Source organism: Python bivittatus, unplaced genomic scaffold, assembly GCF_059951505.1.
Source record: "Python bivittatus isolate LINGU-HERP-01145 unplaced genomic scaffold, Pbiv_v1 ctg000700_np1212, whole genome shotgun sequence".
Lineage (NCBI taxonomy): Eukaryota > Metazoa > Chordata > Lepidosauria > Squamata > Pythonidae > Python > Python bivittatus.
Window position 1 is genome coordinate 96,429,177 of NW_028277098.1, and position 27,355 is coordinate 96,456,531.

Consider the following 27,355-nt stretch of genomic DNA (forward strand, 5'->3'; position numbering starts at 1 on the left):
TGTATAACTGTGCACTGTGTAACAGGTTTTTCTACCATGACAATCTCTGAGACATCCCTGAACCTCTGCTTCAGGATGAGATCTTACCACCTTCTTAGACTTGGCTTGCTTAACAGTGCTAAAATTGTTAGGAAGTTTCTCTTAATTTTTGGCTTAAATTTGTTCCTTACAAATGAGATCTATTAATGCTGGTCCTGTTGGCTAGCAGAGTGGAAAATAAGTCTGCTTCTTCTCTGACTAGCTGTCTGATGTCTGAAACCACAATCATGTCTCCTCTTCATCTTCTCTTCTCGAGGCTCAATAAATAGAACTCTTCCAATATTTGTTCACAAGAGTTTCCAGATTCTCCTTGCCCTTCTAAAGATATAGTACCCCAAATTGGACACATCATTTTAAATGCAGGCTGGCTGGTAAAGCATAGCTGGACCTATTATTTGTCAGGATTTGACATACTGTTCCTGGTTAATGCAATTTAAGAATCCATTATCACTAATTTCTACAGTAGCTTTCTTATTTCCCAACTTCCTCACTTGAGGCTCTACCAGATGTCCAGTTAAATATATGTAGTGGAAGGATGACTGGGGATACAGCCATCTCGAGATGTTTCTTCATCTATGGACCCTTCTGTAGGTATTCACCATGTGTTCATTTTCCAGTTTGGTTTCCAAAGCCAAACCATTCCTAATACATAGATTAGCTTAATGTGCATACCAGTAAAATAGCTCTTATGAAAATGTATGTGTGGGAGAACATGCTTACTGAAATAATTCCTTTTTTTTTTTTTTTTTTTGGAGTACAGCCTAACAGAACAGCAGTTCTTCCAAGCACGCCTTCAAGCGTAAAGCTTCAGGAATGGTTATGTTTAGGGAGACAAAAGTTGTAATTGTTTTATAATCACCATAAACTGAAGAGCCAGACCTGCTCCCAGTTTCTAGTGGCTTTTACTACTGAAAATCAAGCCAGCTTCATTAGTGGCCAAATGAACAATAGAGTGAATATCTAGCCTCTCCCCTCTCTTTTGTGTGTGGGTTTATGGAATAAATTTCGGAACGGATACAGATGTTTCTTCCAGGCTGCCATTTAAAAAAAATCAGAATTCCCTAGAACAAGAGTGTTACAGAGTTTATAAAGAGGATTCTGGGGAAACAGTGGTGGCTCTCACTGATGTGCCTTGATCTGCAATGCTCATCCTAGTTTGTGTAGTTCTGTAGATGTTGCTGAATGACAATTCCAGGCTCTCCAACCAGCATGGCCTTGTTGAGGGTGCAGAGTTTTAATTCAGCAACATAGGGAAGACCACAGGTCCCCAGCCTTGCTGTAGCATGACGAAATGCTAAAAGGCTTTCCCCCTCCGAGTTTGCACAGGAAAGAGCCGTGCTTGGGAACATCCATTTACAGCTTTTTTAGAATGGTGATTAATTAGGCACCCCACATCTCAACAGGTGGCAACATCTCATTGACCTTGTGTAGGCTCAAAAGCTAAGCAAGGCTAGGCCTGGTAAGAAAGTTGAATAGCACATCACTGGAAATCCCAGGCTGGACTGACAACTTGAAAAACATTCCAGAAGAAGAGGAGGACATGTCATGAATTCACCAGAAATCAAGCTCAACTCAAAGGAGACGTGAACTTTTTAGGAACCCCTGAAACTAACACTGTTAGAAGGATTACATACATGCCAAAGTGGTCCCCATGGTGGTCGGAGCACTCGGGGCTGTGACTCCTAAGCCGGGAGAAAGGCTCCCACAGATCCCAGGAACAACCTCCGAGCTCTCTGTCCAGAAGAGTGCAGGGCTAGGAACAGCTCAGATACTGCGCAGAATCCTCAAACTCCCAGGCCTCTGGTAGAGGACTCGAGATTGAGGAAGACACATATCACCCAGAGGAGTGAGAGGGGATTTATGTGTGTGTGTTTGTAAGAGAGAGAAACACAGGGTTTTTTGTTGTTTTATTCCATTCTTCCGCCTTTGCCTCACAGCGCATGTGAGGGAGGCAGCCCTGTTTAAATTTCAATAAATTAAATGACTTGGTGTCATATGCTAGCATAGTCTTTATTAGGAAGTGGAGTAAAATTGCACACAAGGGAGTCATTAAAAAAAAGGGGGTGGGGAGGAAGAGAAGAATCACCGTGAACAAAACATAGATTCTATTTCTTTTGGATGGATCTCAAGAGAAGGGAGAGAGGGAGACTTGTGCCTGAGGTCGGAGCTCCCAGTCCCTTCCTTTGATTGGCGAAAGGATATCAACTTTCAGAAATTCAGAGGGCCAACAGAGTTGGTGGCAGCGGACCGCATGCTGCAGCCTCCGCAGGGAAGAAGAAATTTATCAGCCTTGAGGAACAGAGAACCATGCTGATTACAAGAAACCGGACAGATCCAAAGGATTACAGCCGGGAAGTCTTTGTCTGCTCTCCAGTGATCTTGAAGGGGGATCGAAGGCATTCTTCTGTAGCCTCTTTCCTGGCTTCAGAATGGAAAACTGGCTGCCTAGGCCAGGGCCAACGCGCACCATGAGTCTTGACGGGGGGCAACGCTTAGTCCCGACTGCTGGGGCATGGCGGATGACGAGAAGGTGTAATCTTCTGGCTCATACTTGAACTGGGGATGGTGGTCTGCCAGGACGTTTTCAGAATGACTTGGTCCCTGCAAGGGCCAGCAATACGTCAATGACTTCATCACCACGGATATGACATTCTTAGACATTTGTTAGTTACTCTCTTGCTATGGTTACTAATAATCTCTCGCGGTCAATGCCCAGGGCTCATAACCCAAGTTCATTTGAATGTCTAGCCTCCCAGATGTTTGTGATACCTGGTCCTCTATGAAGGCTGGGAGACCCTGGGTGGGTGCAGTCTCCAAAAGGGGCTCTGGAGCATGGAGGAGCACATGGGTAACACCTGTCTGCAACTTCTCAAAGCCGTGGCATTGCAGACAAATGCTCCGTTTGTGAGCCCTTGTCTTCTGAAGCATCTTTTGCAGATCAAAATCGGAAGTGGTCTCTAATGTTGAAACCTGGTGCCCTTTTCTATTTCCTCTCCCCCCTGCAGTTTGGAAAGTGCCCCCTTTCCCCCCTTGGTTCCTAACTTAGGCTTCTCTGGTGCTAAGCAAATGACAGGCATGAGATCTGCCATCTGGCTCAGCCCTGTCTTAACTTAGCCCACTTTAGGGCATGACTGTCAGAGGCACCAAGGACACGGACTGCGACTTTTCAGTTACATGAAAAAATGCACTTAGCGTGTGCATTGTGTACGGCCAGGCATCACATACAGAAGTAAACAGAATGCCAAAATAAAACAAAGATACAGAATTAGCTGTATTCCTTTTCCTTATCTTATCTTTTATTTACTTGTTCATATAATGCAGGGGCCACCTGACTCCAAACAGTTCTAGGTTGTTTGCTCCTTAGATGCAATAAAAATTAAGAAGCAGATTGTGGATGCCCCAAGAAGAAAACGTGTCACCGTCTTACTCCCCTTCCTTCCTTCCTTCCTTCCTTCCTTCCTTCCTTCCTTCCTTCCTTCCTTCCATTTATTTATTTATTTATTTATTTATTTATTTGTTCTAGTTTGACTTTGCTGTCTTTTGTTTGTTTCTGTGATATTGTTTTTAGATCACTTAGTATACAGTGAGCTGCCTAGTGTCATTTAGAGTCGGGGGGCATCAAATCAAATCCATCAATAAAATAAAACTAGATGTGACCACAGCAGCCTACAGTGGCTCAACAAGGCCCGAGAGAACGGGCGGGTTTTCAAAGACTTTCAGAACATCATCAGTGTGGGAGCTGTACGGATCTCAGGAGTCGGGTGGGGGACGCTTCCTAGGTCCTGATGGGTGGCCTTGCTTAATTGAGGGGATGTGGAAGACATCAACTCTGCCTGATCTTACTGGACAGGCAGAAACACCCAAAGATGGGTCCTGCCTCAAATAATCAGGCCCTATTTCTTCGGTTTATTCTTTTCTGCACTATCTCTCTCTCTCTAGCTAGTTAGGTAGCTACCTAGCTAGCTATTTCCTAGATAGATAGATAGATAGATAGATAGATAGATAGATAGATAGATAGATAGATAGATAGATTATTTATTTATTTATTTAAATTTCAAATTTGTCACCATCTCACAACAGAGTGACTCTGTATGGCTGCCCCAACTCAAAGGAATAACTCTGGGTGGCTTGCAACATTGAAACGATCATGGTCTCGCTTGCCCGCAAACGAAATAGTGTATACATATGTATCTACCCAATACATTTAATTACAACAGTTAATGAAGCTACTACTTTAAAAGGGAGTCTGATCAATGAGGCTTCTGTGCCGCTATGTTTATGAATGGACTATTAAATCAGGACATAGAAAGCTACAACCCCCAGGCCACTTGTAGAACCCTGAACCAAATGGCACCCAGGATTTGTGCTTCTAAAATTTGGCAGTGGGTCACAAAATGTATCAGTGGCAATGATTCTCCACCAATATCCTTTGGGAAATGAAACCAATTCTGGGCATAACACTATTCCTCTGCTGCAAAGAACAGTAATAGCCTTTCTACCTGAGTCCCTATAGACCAGTGTTGTCCAAACTTGGCCACTTTAAGATGAGTGGATTTCAACTCCCAGAATTCCCCAGCCAGCCATGCTGGCTGGGGAATTCTGGGAGTTGAAGTCCACTCATCTTAAAGTGGCCAAGTTTGGACAACACTGCTATAGACCAACATCCAGAAGAAAAAGGTCAAAGGTTGCCCGGAGAGAGAAGTTTATTTCTAACATTGAGGGACTCAGCCATGTAGACCCCTAAGGATCTCCACTGCAGGAAAACTAAAATAGATTGCAAGTCAACCATATTGTAGATGGGCCATTACTGGAGGTGAGAACCACTGCCATCAAATGGAGAGATTTTCTCATAGCTTGTCACACCACGTATGAATCCCTTGCCAACTCAGGAAAGGAAATGCCAACTCGGTTCTGTTCGTTCTTTAAAGAAATAGAAGTCATGTTTTGGTCACAGCAGTTAACCCTGGCTGATCTTGAAAAAGATAAGCAAAGCAGACCTGGTTAGAATTTGGATGAAAGGCCACCAAGGCTGTTGGGCTAGACTGAGAAATTAAAAAAAAAATCTTGAAGAAATCAATGGCCAACCGCTGCCATACCATGGCCAAGAAAACTACATGGATGGATCCACGTAGTCACCCGTTTAGCTCACCCTGAAGAATTCTTTTCTTTTTAACAACATTTTGATTTTTACTGGATCTCTCACTGGCAAGCTGTGGAGTTATAATGAAGTTTCTGACCTAAGCTTCTTTGATTTGATGGTATTATTATTGTTCTCAATTTTGTAACCAACCATTTTTAAAAACAATTTTTATATTTATCAGGCTGTTTGTCCATTGAAAAAAATGACCTAAACATTGGGTAGGAATATGTGAGATCCCTGCTGGTTTTACTGACCTGGGAAGTTGACACTATTGATTGTCCCTGATATTGTGATGTGACGGTGGGTTCAGTTTTTAAAGTGACTGTGCTGTCTGAGTTCGGAAGTGAGGAAGGAGAGTTGGTGGTGGAAGTTGTGGAACCTGAAAGTGGTGGGAAAATATATATATATATTAGAACGTATGTATTAAGAAAAGCATGAAGCAGATCAAGCAATTCCCATTTGCACCATCTCATATTGTCATGTATTAGTATTTCCATCTACTTCAAAACGTCTCCCTGTCCTATATGACACTGAAGACCAAATACTATTCCATCTGCTTGCTTCCAGTTTACAATTCTAACTCAACCTTCTGTTAGCTGATTCTAATGCAGTCCCATTTTCATTTCTATTTTTAAAATCAATTTGTTAGCTGACTCCATCGCCAGAGGAACTCTCAGCAGTGTACAAGAACATAAGCCTTAAAAACAGAAACCCAATAGTAAAAGGAAGATTATCTCAGGCCATGTCAGGGAACAACAATACCATAAAAAACAGAGTTTTAAATCACTCTGACATGGAGAAGGCAATGTTAGCATTGTAGGGGGAAGCCCAAAGCTTTCACAAATAAAGAAGAAAACTTTAAAAAAACTTTAAAAATCTGAAGAATAACCCAGTGAGAGTTAGCACACTCAATGGCCATGAAATGCCATGAAATGCTTGCTAACTGCTGGATAAGAAAACATTTCAAAACTGGTGGGAGTTGAACTCAGTATTCAGGAAGAGGGCAGGGATAGCTGAAATCTCCGAAACCCTCTGCCCTATAACATTCTGTTTCCATTCTGTTATGCATTTATTTACAGTCTTGCTGCCAAAGCACTCAAGGAGGTTTATAGTTCAAAATTACTGAAATCAATCTTTAACCATCATTCTTTGTTAGAGTGGGCAAAGTATGGGGAGGGATCCGTCTTGAATTGCAGGGCTTCAGGCTAAGAATTCAGATGGGGCAAGGTTGAAAATAAAACAAAAATCTCAGTTGCCCTGTAACTGCAAACATTTAGTTCATAAATCAGACTAAGTTACAGCTTGCTTACCCACAGTTTGTTGGAGTAACTACTAGCTAGGTACCTCCATAGAACTAAGCTACAAACTAGGATCAGCAAGCCACAATGGATGTGTTCACACAATACACTAAGCCAGCATTTCCCAACAGGACATGCCTTAAATACATTGGGACTTGCGCATCTTGTTATTCCAATGTGTCTTGATGCTTCTAAGCTAGAGATGGCCACACTAAGCTAAAATCAGACAAACTATATTATCCCTTAGAACCATGTTTGAATTCAGTCAAAGAATAACTAAATCCAATCTAGGACCCCCTTCCCAAATCCTTTTATTCTTCCTTTCTTCCACTGCCCTCCCTCTGTAGAGTTTAAACTACAAACCTTCCAAGACTCAGAGCTGTCTTCTAATATTTTGAAAAATGCTATGCGTACTGAGAATCCTAATAAATAAAATTATAATGAAAGACTTACCATTTGTTGAGGATTTGCCTTTAGTGATATTTTTAGGTTTCCTCTTCCTGGTCTGAATGCTTTCCTTTTTCATTGCCAGAGGTCTTGGCACCTTGACATAAAAAAAAGGCACAAACCTTCAATACTGGTTTAGACCTGCATTTTTGCTCTGCATGCATAGAAGACATTTTTTCCTGTATGCAGACATGGGATTTGCACAATATGTATGACGTCCTTGTCCTTCACTGCAGGCTATTTTCCTCAATGGCAGTCCTTGGCTAGTAAATGGGTGAGGCATAATATTTGGAAAACTTCCCAAATGATATATTATTTTTCCTCCCAGTCCTCCTCTTCTGCAACAGCCACACGCAAAGCAAACTTTCTCTCTCTGGGACAAAAGATAGACCAATGACTTTGGGTGAGCTGACCTAGAGACTGGGATTTCAAAAGTTGGAAGGCATTCCCTAGATCAGTGTTGTCCAAACTTGGCCACTTTAAGATGAATGGACTTCAACTCCCAGAATTCCCCAGCCAGCCAACACTGCGCTAGATATTCTTCAAAGCAGCTTAATTTTCTGAATTTATTTTGACAAAGAAGACATTATATAATACTTAGCATAAGGATAATGGGAGGCAGAGGTATCTGCAGGATGCACCTAAAAAAGTCTGTGATGCATGTACAAAACAGGCCGAGCTTTGATTGCTCCGTCATGGCTACCATGTTGATGTTTTTGACCGCACCCCGTGAACACCCTTGGCTGTAAAGGTCTGGATGGGGAGAAACAAGGCAGAGAGCCTGTTCATTCATCAACAGATCAATTCTCTGTTGTGCTCCCCTCAAAAGCACTGGTCCACAACTTGGGGGTATTTGTGGACCCACAGCTCCTGCTGGAACAGTAGGTTGAAGCTGTAGTGAGGAACCCCTTTGCTCAGCTGTCACTGATGTGAGGTTATGGTTGTTCTGGGAGGCATCGTGCGCTCATCACCTCCTGTAATGGTATGTGGGAAAGACCTTGGGAGATGGGGCAAAGAGACGCTGCCAAGGGGATGGTCAGATAAGAGACAGCATAGCCTGCAGCTGGATAGAGGGAGGGGCAAGAGGCTCAGAAGAGACCCTCCCTAGTTTCTCGGGCTGTAAAGGAGACGGGGGGAGGGGGGATTATACTTTCAGACTTGCAAGATCGATGTCGGCCTCACAGAGTAAACCAGATAGGAATCACAACCATATGAGCTAATTCTACTTTACTGTAAAGCTACATTGACAGAATCTTGCAAGTCTGAAAGTTCAATTCTTCCATCGTCACCTTTACAGCCCAAAAACCTAGGGAGGCTCCCTCCTGAGCCTCTTGCCCCACCCACTATCCAGTTGTGGGCTATGCTGTCTCTTATCTGACCATTCCCTTGGCAGCATCTCTTTGCCCCGTCTCCCAAGGTCTTTCCCACATGCCATTTCACTCCCAAATAGACTACGGTAACTCACTGCACCCAGGAGTTCCCTGAAGGCCACCTGAAGTCAGCAAGTGCAGGACACAGCTTCCCGTATCAGTGGGAACATGGCAACATGCCAGGACTCTAGGACATACCTTGGTTGCTAGTTTGCTAGGTGCAATTCAAGCTGCTGGGAATAACTTATCAAGGCCTTTATAGCTCAGGGCCTGGGTATCTGTAAGACTACTTGCTTGAATTAGCCTGTCTAACCTGTGCTTCGAGTCCCACCACCACCAATAGCAGGAGGGGACTCAGAAGCAAGCGTCTGCTACTGCCCTTTGATCCCCCTCCCTAGGAGTAAGATTAGCACCCTTTTTATTAATATCATTATTAATATCCCATAATTAGAAAGTTGGTGAAAACTTATTGTTTAGGCAGGCCTTTGGGAACTCAAACGTTGGTGAGGTGTGTAGTACCTGCAAGAAGGTCTGAAGGGTATAGTCCAAAAAGGGAAGCTGGTGGCCAGAATGGTGAAATTGGAGTGCCAATCCACTATGGTGGCCGCCATTTTGGTTTTTTGGACCACGCTCTGCAGACCCCCCTGAGTACCTAGGATGGAGATAGATGCCTTGGATGGTCTATGTTATTATCAAATTTGAACTGAAGATAGTGACATGTTAGCATTTGTGTGGTTATCTTTCAGCTGGACTAGTAGAAAAGCGCTAGTAAATAAATAAATAAAAATAAAAATAAATAAATAACTGGGGGTGCTCTATTAAAACATCTGCTTTGTGCAAATGTATACGCTAGACCAGTGTTTCTCAATCTTGGCAACTTTAAGATGGGTGGACTTCAACTCCCAGAATTCTCCAGCCAGCCTTGCTGGCTGGGGAATTCTGGGAGTTGAAGTCCACCCATCTTAAAGTTGCCAAGGTTGAGAAACACTGCACTAGAGAATGCAAAGAAGAGTCGTTTGCATTTGGAACAAGGATTCTTGAACCATTAATTAGCAGCTAGGTAAATTAGAGAAGGAAGCATGGCGAAACTGTCTATATTTGGGGATCTAATGAATAGAAGTCATTCAATGCCCCATTGGAATAGTGGCATATCGTCACATAGAATATAACGGAGCTGACATGTGGATGAAAAGCTTTAAAAGGCCTCTCGTTCACCTCCTTGTTAGGAGAGAAAGTTTCCTGTGGTTGGATAAAAAGCTGCTGGGTCCAGGCAAACTTCAGAGCCCTGCAAGGCTATAAAGTTTTAAAACAGCCAGATTTCTTGCTTTAAGAACCAGAGTCCTCCAGAGTAGGGACAAAGAACTTCCACAAATAAGAGCAGTGATCTGAAAATCACCCAGAGAGCAGACTGAACAAGTATACAGGTCAACCACTTGCAATCTTCCCCTTGCAGCAAGATGTATTTTATGGCAACTTAAATCCTAGCGACTATCCCTGAATAATTACTAATGACAATCAGTACATCAGGATCAAAGGTATTAAATAAGTGAAATTATGCTTTCCTCTTACCCCATGGAGTTTCATGTATAATCCGCAGGCGTTGCACACGGGTTCCCCTTCTGCATTCCTTCTCCAGAGGGTTGTGTTGGTTGTGTGACAATTAGTGCAGCAAAGACCAGCTCGTCGAGATGAAGACTGCAGAGTAAAGCAGAGAAATATTCTAAGAACAGAAACACATTTTGGCATGGAGTGGGGGGAGGAGGCAAGAAAGAGGGATTACGAGACATCAATTAGGAGGCAATCAGAGATGAAAACCATTTCTTGAAAGATGAAAAGTCTTGATTCCACATTAAAGACAACACAATTCACTGTAAGCAATAACAATCTGCTGAGATCATGTCTTTTTGCAGGGTGTATGTTTTTTTTAATGGCTATGACATAGTCTGGTAATATCCCTTTAAATCCTCTTCCCCGAATTTAAGTGGACTTTTGCCAGGGAAAATCTTTCACAAAGCAGGATAGGAGAAGCTAAGCCAAAGATTTAGCACTGTGCACACTTTCTCTCTTTTTCTCATGCACAAAACACACACACACACACACACACGCAAATCGATCTATCTGTCCGTCCATCCAGATCTTTGGGAGAGTGTTTCATGCTGGCGAAGGCGTTATTTATTTTTTTATTTATATATCAAATTTGTCACCACCCATCTCGTTAAAAAGCGGCTCATTAGCAAAACACCCCTTTGAACCTGTTTCACACAACCACCCAGTTGCCATAGCCTCGTGTACACGTGCTAAGCCTGTGCTGAAGCCCATTCAGCCTTTTGCAAATGTGCAGGAAATTGTGGGGTGCAATGATATAAGACAGATCAAGTTGCCTCTTTGCTCCATTGGGCACATCGCACCTCCTTTGTGGTGCAGGGCACCTCCGCAAGGCAAATCCGAGCCCCCTCTTCCAGGCCAATGCTCCCCTCCACACCCAATATATAGAATTGTGCCAAAGAAAGCTATGAAACTATGGACTGAAGGATACCAAGAGTGACCTCATAACACAGAGGGGTCAAAGCCCTCTAATACTTAAATGGAAGGCTGAGATTTCCAGAAAATGTGGGTCCATGTAATTGCTGGCTAAATGTCCCCCCTCCCCCGTTCTGAGCTCGTGAGCATGTCCCAAATAGCAAGGAAGTGCTATGAGCTTGGTCACAAAATGGCAGCCACGTGGATGTGCCAAATCAGGAAATGTCCGCCCCGATCACTCGGCTGCTATTTTGAAAAAAACACATTTCTTCCATAGAAATGGCTGGTTTTAATCCCTTGACCTGCCTGTCAGATAGGTCAGCTGGACTTCAATTCATCCTTTGAGAACAAGAACTTGGCTGTCACCTGCACAGGAGACATCCTATCTCATAGGGTCCTTGGACCACGGTGTTGACTGCATTAATTGCATTTTGTAACATTTTCACTGGTTCCTTTTCCTTCTCTTTTTGCCCCATAGGAGCGTCTATGGGAGGGAGTGTGCAGGTCAAAACAGGCAAGATGGCAGCCAGGGCTGTGTGATCCAACCCCCACCCCTTCCCCCCCTTTTTATGTGCACTAATGTGTGCAAAAAAGGCTTTCACACAACTCAAGAAAAGTTGCGGCTGCTTTCAAGATTGCTTTAATGAGTGACACATTAAAGCAACTGCATGTTTTTCTCCCTTGAGCTGCTAAATGACCATGTATTGATAATCTAGGGAGTTAACCAACTTTTATTCCCATGTTAAACTCCAAGGCAGAGAAATAAAGACGTACTTGATAAATCAAAGGACAACACTGAGACTTAGCTCAGACATTTTCCTAGGTTCAAAGTTCATTGTATTGATGGAGACTTTCTGGCTCTTTTGCTTCTAACACTTTAAGAATTTTAAAAAGAGAAAGCTCTTAAACGTAAACGTGCAAACATGCAAAAATTTGCATTAATATCATTTCCCTGCTCTCAAGGGTAGGAAACAGATCCTGATCGCTGCCTCAAACGAGCTGTTCCAGTTGAGTTGTTGTTGCTCAAATGCATTAATGCAAGTTTCAGGATCAGATAACCGAGAGGCGTCCAATTATCTGATACCAGCAATAATCACTACAGACACAGAGACATCGAGTGGCAGAGCAGAAGAGGCAACTGTGAGCTTCCAAAGGTTTCTACAATATGACCGCAACTCCCAGCATCTCTCACCATGGGCCACACCAACTAGAGGACACTGGGAGTTGTAGTTCAGCAAGAGCAGGAAGGCCACCGTTTCCCCATTCTTCGCTAGCCTGACCTTTTCTTGACATGCTAGCTGTCAAGGGACAATTTTGGGGTGGTGGGGGAGGATCTCTACACCACCACCTTCTCCAAGTGGCTGCTTATGATGCTACATCATGTTGACGGGCTGACCCTGTCTTCCTTCAGCTCTCACTTCAGGTGCTTCAGAAATACTTCGTAACCTTCGCAAGAGAAAGTCTCTGCCTGTGATGATCACAGTCCAGCTGCCTTGGAAATTATGTACACTCCGAAGAATTTCATATCTGTTTACTTTACTATTAAAAACTTGGGACCATAAATGATGGATTAAGTGAAGGAAGCAGGAACCCAAATGCCAGGCTCGGCAAACTTCATAGTGCAGATCGGCATTTGTGGAAAATGGATGGTGTGACAAGGCAGAGTAGACGTTTCAACGTTCGGGTTGCAAAAACAGTTGTTAAAGTAGAAATTGCACCCACATTTGAAGCTGCCTTGCTTCCCTTTCTTGGCCTTGGATCACTGTTCCTTGCAAAAGATTTGTGGTTAACTTTCTGCTTCTTCTCCTGACTTCAAGGAACAATAAAGAGGCTTCTGATCTTGGAAAGACGAGCAGATTTGTTCCGGCATGTGCTTTGGGGGATTTCAACCCACCTCATCAGATGCAGGAAATGTTGCCCTTTGCTGATAGATTTTAACCCGTGTGTAGACAAAAGTCTCCTACTTCATCAAAACAACCAACCCCCCAATCTGTGAAAAAGAAGAGGAGCATTTTTGTGACGGGTTGAATGTCCCATCACATGTTTTGCTTCACTTTAAAATGCTGCAAGGACGACGAGAGGTGGCAGGATTTTATTTTTACTTTTACTCCTTCATTTATGGGCCCTCGGTCATGCCATGCATCCCCAAGCAGGAGACCATGCTCCCTTCCTTTTCTATAACTTAAAATCTAATAAAACGTTGGAAAAGGATTTGGATATAATCACACGGGAAGCCATTCGTCGTAGAACAGCATCATTTGAAGTGGCCAGACAGGCGGGGAGTATAATGGTTTCGAATATGTGTCACCATTTTAATAAGGTGGGTTGATGCCAGATCTCTAGGAATGGATGTTCTGGAGAGTGGGTGCCACAGCAGAAAAGGCCCTCTTCCTGGATGTCGCTGCTGTTCTTAGCATTTGTCCCACTTAGTTGCAGGTCCACTTATTGTGCCCTGTTCATGTGGTGAAGCTGAGAGCGCATGACACAACGAGTCTTGTTTTTCAGCTGGCTTGTTACAGAGCCTGAGGCTGGTGGGGCTGAGAGAGAGTGATGGGCCCAGGATCCTCCAGCCGGCTTCTGTGCCTATGGGGAGGACTAGATCCTGGGCCTTGCCACTTCTAGTCCAGCACTCTAACCATTACACCACATTGCCTCTCGCTTTCTTCCTGGTTGCCAAATGAATTTCCACAGGTTGTGACAGAATCAGGAGGTCTTTGGTTGAGGATGGAGACACTCAAGTCAAGGTTGGACACCATCATTTGGGGATGCTTCAAACTGAGTTCCTGCACTGTGCAGGAGATTGGACTTGGTGGCCTCATGATAGCTGCAATGTTGGTATGAGACCCAGTTTGCTTGATGATTATGGCACAAAGTAGAAACTAGGAGATGGTGAGTTCTGGTCCTGCCTTAGGCACAAAGCCAGCTGGGTGACCTTGGGCCAGTCCCTCTCTCTCAGCCCTGGGAAGAGGGCCAGGGCCAACCACTTCATAGCAAGATGATATCTAGGTATAATCTTGCCATGAATGAATGCTCACAAGACTATAGTTCATAAAATACACTATTCTAAGGATCATTTCCATTATAAAGGAATTTAGTAGAAATTGTCTATTTAAAGCGGAGGACTAGTGTTCTGCTCCTAAAAATCATGGTCACTATTGTGTAAGATAATCCCACTGAGATCATCCTGGAAGCTTAGCAAGTCACCTTCAATGGTTGGCCTGTAGAAAGGAAACAGGATGACCTTGGAGTTCCAGTCTGAGTGCCAAATGGTGAATACGGTCCACTTCAGCACTCAGAACAAGGTGGCCTGTTCGACCTCCTAAGTATCTAGACCAGTGTTTCTCAACCTTGGCCGCTTTAAGCTGTGTGGACTTCAACTCCCAGAATTCTGGCTGGGGAATTCTGGGAGTTGAAGTCCACACAGCTTAAAGCGGCCAAGGTTGAGAAACACTGATTTAGACCAAAACAATCTGCCTCCACCAACTGTTTCGCTTCAAGGCAAGTGACTTCTGCACATGTGCAGACTACCCCAAACCCGCCGAAGCATAGCTACTGTGATTTTGCAAAATCAGAGAGGCTGCCCCAAACAGGGCTGCTCTGACTTTATAAAGTAAATGTATTGCTTTGCTAAACTGATTGAATCATCTTCAGACCCCGAAGGCCCCTTCTCTGCACCTCCTTTACATATTTTCCCCCCTCTGTGCACTGTACTCAAGATATGAGAGAAGAAAAAGTAGATTGCATTATTATTATTATTGTTGTTGATTATTATTATTATTGTTGTTATTGTTATTATTATGGTTGATCACACAATCAGCCAGATGTTTAGGCTGGATTTGGCATTTTTATCCACCTATCAAGTCGTCGTCATCATTCGTATTCTTATTCTTAATCTGTAATCATTTTTGGAACATAGCATTCATGCTTCAGGTGGCAGTTCAGTCATTCTTACAGCCGTCCTGCAAAGCAGGTCAATATGACTTCCTTCAGAAATGGCTTCTTGAAAAATAACTTCTCTAAGATTATGGTCTCTGGTCTCTAAAGACTTGGAATTACCTTCCGCCCAAAGATTTCATTGGAGAACTCTGCTTCATCCTATAAAGAAGACAGAGATAAGGCCAGAGGTATCTCCAGCGGATCAAAAAAGTCAACACTTTTGACTCCCCCTGCGGACGCCCCTGGTTAAAGCCCATTTTAAATCTGGGTGAGGCTTAGTTACTGGTTTCCAACCCACCCAAACGAATGAGATTAAATGTTGCCTTGGAAGAATCTAAAACAGTGTTTTTTCAAACTTGGCCACTTTAAGATGTGTGGACTTCAACTCCCAGAATTCCCCAGCCAGAATTCTGGGAGTTGAAGTCCACATATCTTAAAGTGGCCAAGTTTGAAAAACCTTGATCCAAAACCTGAAGAAGAGACTTTCTGGTTTATTCTCTGCTTCCCCTATGACAAGAAAGAAGGCTGATCTTCTAAAGTAGACTTGAATAACACATTCCTTTGTTTTGACATTTGGCAACACCAGCGAGACGGGGAAAAAAAAGTCTGTTTGGCTAATGGAAAGGGAGGGGGACCCCCAAAAACATTCCAACAGTTTTGCAGGGCAGAAAGTGAATTTCTCCTCCTTCCTGCTCCGACCGGCTTTTGTAAAGGTTTGACCTTGCCCAGAGAGTTGTTGATTCCAACGCCAGGCCTACGCCGTTTGTTTATACAAAATCAAGCCGAGTCCTGAAGCAGAAAGCTAATCATGACCTGCCTAAAGTAACGCAAATGTAGGTGATAAGCTCGCTGCATCGTGAGCCTCCGAGTGTGTTTATTCAAAACACGCCCAGAAGTTTCACCCAGTCTCTAAAGTCGGAGGACCTTACTGGCCATGCCTTGCATGTGGCACAGGTTCTTTCTCTGGTGGTTTATTGCAAGAAAAGAAGAAAAGAAAAGAAGCTCAGAAAATGGAAATCCAAGAAGCAGATTAAAACAATAACAGCCTAATCCTAAATAAGAACAGGAACGCAACCCATGTTGCATGATTTCTCTTGATTAAGTAAAAACACCATTTGCACAGCTCTGAAGCCTGCGGTGAAAGAAGGACAAGAAGGAGAGGTAACAGATTTCCCTTTTTTAATGGTTTATCTTAGTTTTTCTCAACCTTAGCAGCTTGAACTTGAGTGGACTTCAACTCCCAGAATTCCCCAGCCAGCATGGCTGGCTGGGGAATTCTGGGAGTTGAGGTCCACTCATCTTAAAGATGCCAAGGTTGAAAAATACTGGTGTATCTGCTCCACTTTTACCTACTAAAACTCAACTGCAGAAGGTACATTAGGTTTTATCCACAGGTCTGAAAATCTCTCCTCTCTACCCCCACCACAAAACACACTTTTTCCTCCAGTTTAGGGTTGCTTTCAGTTATACGTACATCAAAGCACACAGAGATATTTTCAGATTCTGGAAAGTTCAGGGTTTTAACTTCCAGTTTTTAATCCAGCAGCAGAATGAATCAGAATTCATGAGGAATCCATTTGAGGTCTCAAGGACAAGACCATATTTTTGCAGCCCAAGTTGTATGATCCAAGCAACTGATGGGAAAAAAATGTTCTTGAATGTTTGGTGAGTAATCCTGGAGGACAGGCACGTTTATGCGTGCGTGCGCGTGCACACACACACACAATCTGCTGGATGAAGTGTGAAGCTCTGAATGGCAAAACATGGACAATTTGCAGCTTATCTTGGCCCATGGCTTTTCCAGACTGAATTTGGGGTCAATATGCTTTCAGAAAAACTGACGCAAAGAAACTGATTTGTCAGTCTGGTGGTCTACTTTGTATAAGGCTTTGCAGAGCAAAAACAATTATTTATGGTACAAATAAAGGTATTTCGGAAATCTCCCTCCTTCGATACAGTAAATGGGAGATCTGTATATTTAAATACACTCATCAAAACGAAGCAAAAACAGATGCCCAGAAGAAGGTTGCAAAGGTCTCAAGACAAAACCAGACCCCTGAATGAGACACCCCCCCTTCTCAAAAACAGGAATGGATTTATTCTTTTCTGACTATTTATCCATCTCATCAAAATAAGTTTCTCTGAGTGAGAGAAGCTATTCCAGCAAAGAGAGATTGCTTTCTCATCACTGGCCACCTTACTCTTCCCACTGAAAATACTACACAATTAAGCTTGGAAATTCTCTGGGCAAAGTGGAGACTCCGCTGCAGAATTGTGATTCTCTCTCTCTCTCTCTCTCTCTCTCTCAAGCAATGTTTCTCAACCTCAGCAACTTTCGGATGCGGGCTGAGGAATTCTGGGAGTTGAAGTCCACGCATCTTAAAGTTGCTGAAGTTGAGAAATTCTGCTCTAAAGGCAAGGGATGTCTAAGGGAGATTGCTAGATGATTTTCATTTGATTGGCCAGGAGGGGTTTTTCTCTTACTACAGTTATTTCAGAGCTCAAGAACCTCCAGACATGGAAGCCCCATGTCCCCTCTCAGACTGGAAGCCAGTGCTTACGTACATAACGAAGAGGGCAGTGGGGCTAAGGTAGGTCAGGACAATGAAACACACATTAGAGATACTGTAAATGGGTGGGAAGGATCCCTTAAACATTACAAGAAAAGCAACAGCTTGGCATGAGTCAGCCTTACCAGTCTTTTCTGAGGCTTGATGAGAGGCCGGTTGATACCATTCATTTTATGATAGAGGCCACAGGCATTGCATAGGTAATGCCCTGTGCCATCTTTCCTCCATAGCGGGGTGGACATGGCCCCACAGTTAACACACTCTCGGCCATCACCGGGGAATTCCTCCAAGAACTCTGAAATGAGGGGAAAACAAGAGAATTGTGAGAACTGATCCCTGGGTAGCATCATGGCAGCTCTTCAAGGAAGACCAGAATAGAAAACCAAGATTATGAATGTTAATACTGCTTATAAGGTTACAGTAACAGAATCTTGCAAGTCTGAATGTGCTTCCTCCTCCCTCCCTTTATCTTCCTGTGAACTAGGGAGGGGCTTGTCTGAGACGCTTCCTCAGGTTACAGTTCTGCCCTGGACTCAAATTTCTTTTATCTGACTATTGCCTTGGTTGCAGCTCTTCCTCCTGTTTCTCAAGGTTATTCCTTCTTCCCATTATACATCAAGACACACCTGACAAGGTTCTAGAAAGAGTTAAATGGGGCTTCCCAAGATGGGTCCTGGCTTAGTATAAAGAAATGGGAATGACAGAGAGCAAAAGAACAATGGGACATGTCTGGCAAATAACTCTGGTATTATTAAAATGACAAAATGCTAAAGCAGGTCAACGCTTTCCAAACAGTTTCCATCTTGTTTTTTAAATTTTCTCTAAACCACTTTAGGAGTGTGGCAGGCTGAAGAGTAGGTCATAAATGCATGGAATTAACACAATCCATGGAAGAGGAGTATTTCTGATTGCTCTCCGCCCCCCCCCCGCCATTTTAAATTGAAAGCATGTTCCAATTGTTGTTCAGGATAGCTTTTTCATCACTTTTTAGCACCAGATCTCACAGTCACAAGGTTCAAAGCGAATTATTATTATTATTTTTCTAGATCACTCGTACATGACTTCACATTTCCGAGCTAGATAATGGACGCTTCACTCATTCAAAAGTTAGTTTCTTAGCAGAATCAGGAACATGTTGTAGGTCACAAGGGAACACAGGAGGACATCCAAGTAACTGTAATGGTGGGCTATGGGCTGTGGACAGATGGCGATGAGGAAGAGGAAGAGACAGAGAAGGTTTTGCCTGTTGACACGGAAGGGGGCCCCCAGCAGAATAGGCATCTGGGGGATGCGTTCCCTGAGTAGCCCATAATCTAAGACCAACGCTCTACTGACCCTGTACATCAATTGAACACAACATAGTTCTCCACCTGATGGACTCAAAAGAAGGACAACGTGATATCAGAGCATTTCAACCTTGCGGGTCATTCTGTGGTAGACCTCAAAGTGACCATCTAGGAAAACGGAGACTTTACCAGCATCACTGAGTGAGGGATGACTGAACTCACATACATCAAAAGGTTTCAGACCATCTAAGGAGGCCTCAGAATGGGTTTTTAACACGTTATAATTGTTCACTGAGAAGGTACTGACAAATCTGTCTGATGTGCTGCCTGCACCTGCGTAACCAACATGTCTTCCCCTCCCTTCCCAGCTGAAATTCAAGTCCTACATCAGTCTAGCCACTCTACGGATCTGATGAAGTGAGCTTTGGCTCATGAAAGCTTCTGCCTTTTAATAAAATGTGTTAATTGGAAAAGATGCTACCAGATTCCTCCTGATGTTTTGCTATAATAGCAAATAACAATAACAAGGTTTTCCTACAACGCCCATTGGATGGCTGTGTACCACATGCTTAACTTAGTTAACGTAGGTTCTCTGGGGCTTGGCGTGTGGTGTCTGCCTAGCCCATCTGCTTGGTGATTCAATGTGTTCTGTAAATGCAGACAGTATGCTAGTTTAATTTGATATCCAGATTAAGTGTATGAATATAGCCAGTGAGATGACTAACATATGCACGCCTGTCTGTAGCTGAGCTCCAGTAAGCCAGCTTTCCCTCCCCTAAAGCCGTGAAATCTGTTGTACTACAACTGGCATCAGCTTCTGCTGACATCAAAGCTGTACTCCCATACAACACATTTGGAGGGCACCAAATACTGCTATAGGGTTAAAAAAAGGGGGGGTAGAAAACTGCAGAAGACCTAGTAAGAAACATAGGATCAACATTTATGTTGCATAGGGGAAGAGCACAGAAGCTAAAAGAGGAATGGTTATTAGCACATCTGATGTCCATCCTGGGTCACTCTGGAGATGTGAGGACTTCAGGTCCCAAATTTCTCTGCAACAGCCATTCCAAGTGGGAAATCTTGGGAGCTGAACCCATCTATCTGAAAGGAACACAGGTTGGAAAATAACACATTACCCCAGGGTTTCCCAACCGTGGCAACTTTCAGATGGGTGGACTTCAACTCCCAGAATTCCCCAGCCAGCCAGCTTGAAATCTACTCATTTCTCTTGCTCAGTGTATGTATGGAGCAGTGCTGCATGTCAGAAGAAAAAGCATGGATGACTGCTAAAAAAAATGGCCGCCATCTTGGCCTTGAGGAAAAGCAACCTGTGAAATCCACTCAGAGACAATCGAAAAGATATATAACAGTGTGCAAGCTTTTGCATTTCTAGAACTTTTTTTTAGGGAAGCTGGCAAATCTCCAAATGAAGAAAAGCATCAATATGAGTGGTGGTCAATCCACGTTTGCAACGGTTGCAAGCTTTGGAATGTGGGTGTAAACTGCAGACATGCACATGGGCTACTCTCAGTAAAGAATTTAATTTGGCTGCCTGCAGGATTCTCCCCCCACAAAACCCAACCAGAACGACAGGCAAAGCTTTCTTCTTCTCCTTCCCCAAAAGTTTGGAGTATGCACCAATGCAAGTGAACATCATCGATGCCTCCAGCAAGACTGACTGTGAATGTCCTCAGTCTAAAGGTAGACCATAGCTAAAGCCAGCCTAAAATCGCCTAGACCAGCAGTTCTCAAACACTTTGGTCTCAGGACCCTTTCACATTCTTAAAAATGATTGAAGACCCCAAACAGCTTTGGTTTATATGGATTATATTTATCGATATTTGGTGATGATGTGACCTAGTTGGATTATGAAATGTCTGCAAGCAACCAAGCTCAGAGAGCACCAAGGACTCCACAATTCAAACCAGAGCTACACACATTCTATCAATATTGACTGTATTAGAACTGAAAAAAAATCAAATATTTATTTGTTTGACTTTGTGGACCCCCTGAAAGGGGCTCAGGGACCCCCAGGGTTCCCCAGTCCATACTTTGAGAACCACTCCTCTAGGCGGATGCACATGTGGCTTAATCATCAGCCATGTTTAATTTTCCTCCTGATTTTTGTCTTCTTTTTATCCCATTTGCCTGAAGAGGGGTTCTCAAAATTTAGATGGTGGTAGGCTGTTTTGTAGCCCTGAAGTGGGCTAATAAAAGGCATTGGATGGAAAGGCAAACACAGGCTTCCATCTTTTGCCCACTCAGAGTCTGCGTCTGTGCAATGTAACCTCCTTGGAGTAAGTTTTAGTTGGTTGGTTTAGTCCATGGGTGTGACTTGATAAAGTAATCTTTGCCTACAGAGAAGGAGGGAGAAATTTTGTGTAACAGGATGAGGGGTGCGTTATGGATCTGGGGAGAAGCACTATTTGATAGACCTTGTTTAAAAGTGCTGCTAAACTGGAAGTTTTCTGGCAGAGATGAACCGCCGGCAGAAAATAAAAAATCCTATCTTGTTCATCTGAATTTTGTCGCTGGCAAGGAAAGAGAGAAACGGGAGGGATTGGGAACTGAAATGTGTTCTCGTGCCTGCCGCATGCAACAGCTAGGTTCTCGGTTTCAAACACAGACAGACAAAGCAAAAGTTAATGATTACAAAGTCTCCTTTGCAAATTCAGCTCTTGCAAGTCCTAAACTCAGCGTTACATCTACGCTTTACACACGCACACGGGTGCAGAAGGAACGTACAAAAATGGAGGGCAAAATCACAGCCTGAACTGTTTTGCTTCAAGACTCACAGCTTGTATTTTCTATAAAACTGGTATAGGTAGACTTTTAAAATCCTCCATTCTATTGGTGGGCAGAGAAAAGGTGGGAAGGATTTCTCCAAGGGAAGGAGGAAATTCCCCAGCTTTGTTCCCCTGAAAAACTACAGGTACACCATTACGGAAAAAGTCCCTGTCAGAAAGTTTCTTCTTGGGATTGAATGGAAACATGGAGAGCCAGGGAGTGTACTCCACCAGAGAGATAAAGATAGGGAATACATACATACATACATACATACATACATACATACATACATAAATACATATGATGTTTATCTAGACCAGTGTTTCTCAACCTTGGCAACCTTGAGATGTGTGGACTTCAACTCCCAGAATTCCCCAGCCAGCAGGCTAGCTGGGGAATTCTGGGAGTTGAAGTCCACACATCTTAAAGTTGCCAAGGTTGAGAAACACTGGTCTAGACCTATGAGCCACTTCTAGTTAAATAAGAGCAAGAACACCACGCTCCACCATGAGAAGATCACCCAAATCATCTTCTTGAAAGCAAACTCTGAAAGCAAATTCTCCATTATCACATTGAATCCCAAGTTAATTGGTTTGTCTCTTGGTTTGTGTTTTATACAAGATCATAAATATCCCTGCCTGCCCCAATCTTCCAGTACACCATCCCAGAATGGCTCCAAAACTGATGCAGCCAATGATTGACAGTTGAACAGACTCAGTGTTAAACTATGAATCAAAAAACATCCTGAAGATCTCCTGTGAATTTGGACTTTGCAAAGGACTTTGCGTCTCCTTTCCCTGCTGGATTTCTGAGTCCGCCAACGCGGCCGACCTGACATCCCACTCAAAGTGTGTCTGTCCAAGATGTTTCCAATACATTACGAGTTTCAAGCAGCGTTTTTAAGGGCAGCCTTAACCTCCTGAAGTGGAAAATACACTCGAAAGGAAATGCACCCCTGCAGTAGCTCATGTAGAAATGCCCTGTTGGAAAGATCAGCTATAAAACCAGTCATCGACACCAGCCCAAAAGCAAAGGGCTAGGACCTTTCCTGTCTAGGAATGTGCATCAAGGAACACGGCAGAAAGTTCAGTTGCACAATGATCCTGGAACGCACTGATCTGAACAGCGTGATCCAAGAAAAGCGCTGAGTATCAAATTACTTGCCACCCGTTAGCCTGAAATCTGGGTCACTCTGACCCAAGGCGAGACAACTTGAGAATATTACTCAAAGTGCTTCAGCAGGCAGTAACATAGGATTATTCTCATTATTCCGCAGGCATTCACATAGGCTTGCATTTCATAAAATCTTATCCCAGACTAGACACAGATACTCAGTGCTTCCAACTAGTTTTGCTAAAGTTGAGACATTTCAATTTCCCCAGGCCATTCTAGAGAATGGAAGAATATTTCTAACCACTGACCTGATTTATACCCACCCAGCTCATGCCAATGGGGCAGAACTGGATTTCTAGCATTTTCGTGGGTTGGGAGAGAATTGGCAGGACTATTTGCTCAGCCATGGTGGAAAAAGTCAAGATGGTGGTCATGAACCCATCTTTGAAGCTCTGCCTGCTTTTTATGTGTGTTGCCAGCAAAAGAGGTTGTCTTTTGGTTGTCTGTTAATTCAGTTTACAGGTAGTCCTCAACTTATGATCATTCGTTTAGTGACCATTCGAATTTGGGACAGTGCTGAAAAAAGTGACTTATGACCAGTCCTCACACTTACGACCGTCACAGTGTCCCTGCAGTCACGTGATCAAAATTCAGGCGCTTGGCAACCGGCATGTATTTACAATGGCTGCAGCATCCCAGGGTCACGTGATCGTCATTTGCAACCTTCCTGGCCAGCTTCTGACAAGCAAAATCAATAGGGAACCATGTGATTCACCTAATGGCTGCCACAAAAAATGTCATAAAATTGGGTGCGGTCACATGATGCCTCACTTAACAACAAATTTTCTGGTCCCTATTGTGGTCGTAAGTTGAGGACTACCTGTAACTGGGTGGGCTTAAGCAGATTGATCCACCATCCATGGATTGCATATCCATGTGTCATTCCAGGACCAGATTTTAGATATGCTACATGGGAAATGGCAAGCATAAAAGAGATAAAACTTTGCCAACTGGAGGTATTCAGCTGTCAAAAGGAGTTTTCTGTAGAGATCACATGTGGCCTGCCAATATCCCTCTTGTGGTTTCTCAAGCCCTTAGGGTGGGAAAGCTCCAGTATATATTGCAATATATATATTGCATTTTGGGGAAGATTTAGAGTGTAAAATACAGCTTCAAGCCTTCCAGATACTTGAAGATGTTAATTAAAAGTCCTGAAGCTGCCTCTGAAAATAGGTCTGGCCTCACCCACACAGACTCTGGAGTGGCCCTTGGGCTAAAGTGTGCATCTTTGTACTGGATGCACACAGAGACGCGCCATTTAGCCCTTCTCTTTCCTACAGATTGTCAGATTAACTGCTATTTTAGCTAGCCTGTCCCAGTCTTGTGACCTCCAGAAATGGCAACTGCAGTACAGTCCCCAGAAATGCCCCATTGGCACCTCCTTTTGCTGAAAGAATTCTACCCAACCAAGCTCACCCATGTTGGGAACAGCTAGCTTTGCCACTGTTTAATTGGTAAAAATCCTATCTCAATTTGGATTGATTTCTACAAATAGTATTTCTTGCCCTATATTTCTGGAATAATCAGGATTGTAAATAAACAATTGCCCAAGTTCCATTGATTCATAAATACATATTTGACACAGGCAGCCGGTGACAAGAGAAGACAAACTACTTTTAAACAACTGCAAAGCTCTAAAAATAAACCAAGCTTCGCCTACTGTACATGCCCTTCCTCAACATATATAATTTTCTTTTATTTTTAATTTCACCACTGGACTCAGGAGTATTGCCTCTGAATTAGTGCTGCCTAGAGAATACAAATACAGCACTTACTTCCATAACAGTAACATCATATAGGGTAGATTATTTTGATTTTGATGAGACTGAACTGCATCTGAATATCTGCCTCAGGAGTTTAGGATCCGAACATAAAAGACAAAGGATTGTAAATGTTCGCTGTTCCTCTTTCAGCTCCATTTTTAAGAGCTACAATAGCCTTTTTACTTTTTACTTTCTGACTTTGGCATGTCAACATATTCTTTTTAAACTCTTAGTTTCCCTCTTGGTTAATTTCTGTTCTTTTTCTTCTAAAATTAGCAATAAATATCTTGTCTATGCAATGGCAGTAACTAATGACCATTGACTTCTCTGGAGGCTCAGAGGGTGCCTTGCTAAAACTTCACACACACACACACACACACACACACACGAAAACCCCTGTTCTATGCAGTTTGCATGGGCCGGGTGACACGCAGCCCAGCTTGGTTGTAAAAATAAATGATCGAGATGATGTTATTGTAAGATGATAAAAGGGGAGGTAGGGGAGGATGAGGAGACTTCCCTGATTTCAATCAAACCATGTTGGTTGTTGACTGGTGGCGACAGGCAGGCTGGACGAGGCCTGGTGGAATGTCTTTGGCTGACGGAGAAAGTTGGGGGATACTGAACTTTGCGTATCAATCACTCCGACAGCTTAGACCTGACAAATGACAGACTCACTGCAGAAGTGGGCGGGTGTGTGTGTGTGTGTGTGTGTGTGTACGGTGGTAGAGAAGGGAGAGAAGTCACCTTTCACGTCAGTTTTACAGTTTTACTTCAACCAAATCCTGACTTCAAGGCAAGACACGTCAGGCACTAAACTCTGATTGAATGAGTCATGGGCAATTATTAGATGGTACAGGCGGCCTACTTTCCTTGGTGGATTCATCAACCCATGGTTTTTGTGGATTCATTCAGAAGGCTCATGTGAAGTTCAGGGAAGAGACACAGATTTTGTTTTCATTTCCAACCAACTGGATGGACATCCCAGAAACAATTGAGTGATTGCGTGAGCAACTGAAGAACCATGCTATTCAGCAATGCCAATGACCTGTTGGGCATGTATGTAAAACAGTGATGACCATCATAAGTTTCCAGGTGACCCAAGAGGGCATGGGCTCATCCTAATATCATTATTCCAATGAACCCCTAAATATGGCTGACAATAATAGCAGCTGGAAGCCATCATTTGTCACAACAGCTGGTGTCTTCACTAGCTGTGGGCTACAGCCCAACTCTTCACAGCCCTGATGGGAACTAAGAACTGCCTAGAGGACCCCAGAAGCTCAATTCTGAGCAAGGGGGAAGCTGAGAAAATTACCTTCCATGGGGGTATGGGTGGGGCTAAGCAAGCAATCAGCTCAAAAATTTAATTCAAAAGTGATTTGACCAGGCTGCCAATTCAGATTTCCCAACCAGGCCTCCAAATTGATTCAGAAAACTTCACTCTGATTCAGTGGGCTTTTTCACACACACAAGAGCCCTTTCCCCAAATCAATTCCAAACCTTTATTGGACTGATTTTCTGAATCAAAACTTCAAATCATCTGGAAAATCCAGATAGGGGGCAATATGCATCTGCCCAGCAACTCACCACAATTGACCGTTTCCTGTGACACCATTCTCTTGTCTCGATGTTGTACAGTAAGGGCAAAGGAAGAATGAAAAGATGGTATAAAAAGGGGGTGGCATGCATAACTCTATCACGGTTGTATCTTGCTCTTAACCCAAGAGCTGCTGCTATTGCACATACAACTTTGTGACTGTGTTTGTGGAACACAGAAGGCAACTTTCTCTATGTGTCCTGCCAAATAAATCCAAGGTTATACCAAGGACTCACCCTACAGCAATACCACAGAGGTGGTGGCAACCAAGAAGGATAGCAGATGGAAGAGAAGCAGGAACTTTGGAAGACCAATCCATCACTGCCCCCACGACAGCAGCAACATGTTTTTTTTGCAAAACAGCTTTGTGCCAAGGAAAACACAAGCCTAGTGCCATTTTTAGAGCTTATTGAAGGATGATTTATGTTGGAAGGGGTTAAATAGTGGCAGTGAATACTCCATTTGACCCTGGTTTGTCCTATAAGCTTGCAGGTTGAGGATGGGCCAGAAATCCAGGACATTCTGGTGAACCTCAATTACTGACCCACTACAGAGAGGCTGCTGATTTTTTAATGCTTTCTGCACTTGTCCAATGTTTCCCTGTTGGTCCAGTCCATGGATTGGGCTCAGCTAGACGTTTGGTGTTCAGTTGCAAGAATTCCCTAGCCATCATGGCCATGGCTGAGAATTCTGGGAATTGAAGTCCAAATAGCTGGAGTCTTCTAGCTTGGGGAAGGTTGCTCTAGACATGCTACCAGAATTAGCTTTCCACTATCTTTCACTTCAATCCCAGCAATTTCCTGTTTTGCCCCGTCCCTCCCATCTTTGTTTCTAATAGCTATAGGTGGGGACCCAAGGAAAGAAATGAGCTGACCATATGCCTGGTGATGACCAAGATCACAGACAGTGTAGTAGACAGTTGTATCCTGCTTAGGAAGGAAATATCTCATGTTGATATATGATAATTCTGATCTTCTCCATTAGGAGACCATTTCAGTGCTTCTGCCAGATTTTATTTGTCCTGCAAGCCTTTTTGGCTGTCTCCTAAACCAGAGAGCATCTGAAGGCACAGGCAAAGTTGATATAGGTTGCCTAAAAGAGATCCTGGTAATGGCATATCATCTCCAGAGGCACAAAGCTCCAGAGTCTCCAGGACCAACTTTTCCTACCCTCTTCCTTCCTTGTAAATTTAACAGAAGGAAATCTTCTGCACCAGTTTGGAGATGGCATAATATGGCAAAGTCGATAGAACAGAAGATGCCATTTTGATGCATTCCTTCCTGTGCTACCTACATTAAGTCCCATTTTGGTTGGTGGTGGAGCAGCTCTCTTGGTGGCAGAGGTGCTGGCAAAGTGTTCAAGAACATCTCAGAAGACTTCCAGGAGCAGTAGCTCCATCATCACAGCAGCAAATATCTACACTGAG

At 43.4% G+C, this 27,355-nt stretch overlaps 1 protein-coding gene and 1 long non-coding RNA gene across 3 annotated transcripts in view; both read right to left on the reverse strand.

Moving 5' to 3' along the window:
• Nucleotides 1-2,030: 2,030 nt before the first annotated feature.
• GATA5 (GATA binding protein 5) overlaps nt 2,031-27,355 on the reverse strand; it is a 39,577-nt gene continuing 14,252 nt past the window's right edge. Inside the window, exons 3-8 of one of the 2 annotated variants that reach the window (XM_088154120.1) lie at nt 17,446-17,615; nt 14,871-14,909; nt 9,864-9,989; nt 6,931-7,021; nt 5,434-5,558; nt 2,031-2,640 (exon numbers count right to left, since the gene is read on the reverse strand). In XM_088154120.1, coding sequence (XP_088010246.1) covers nt 2,485-2,640; nt 5,434-5,558; nt 6,931-7,021; nt 9,864-9,989; nt 14,871-14,909; nt 17,446-17,615 — 707 coding nt within the window. In that variant the 3' untranslated portion in view covers nt 2,031-2,484. The remainder of the gene's footprint in view (nt 2,641-5,433; nt 5,559-6,930; nt 7,022-9,863; nt 9,990-14,870; nt 14,910-17,445; nt 17,616-27,355) is intronic. The other variant, XM_088154121.1, reaches the window with a different exon arrangement.
• On the reverse strand, nt 3,524-5,427 carry LOC148214277 (uncharacterized). Its single transcript, XR_015798509.1, has 2 exons — nt 4,702-5,427; nt 3,524-4,568 (listed from the first exon to the last, which is right to left on the reverse strand). It is a non-coding gene; the product is annotated as an uncharacterized LOC148214277 (long non-coding RNA).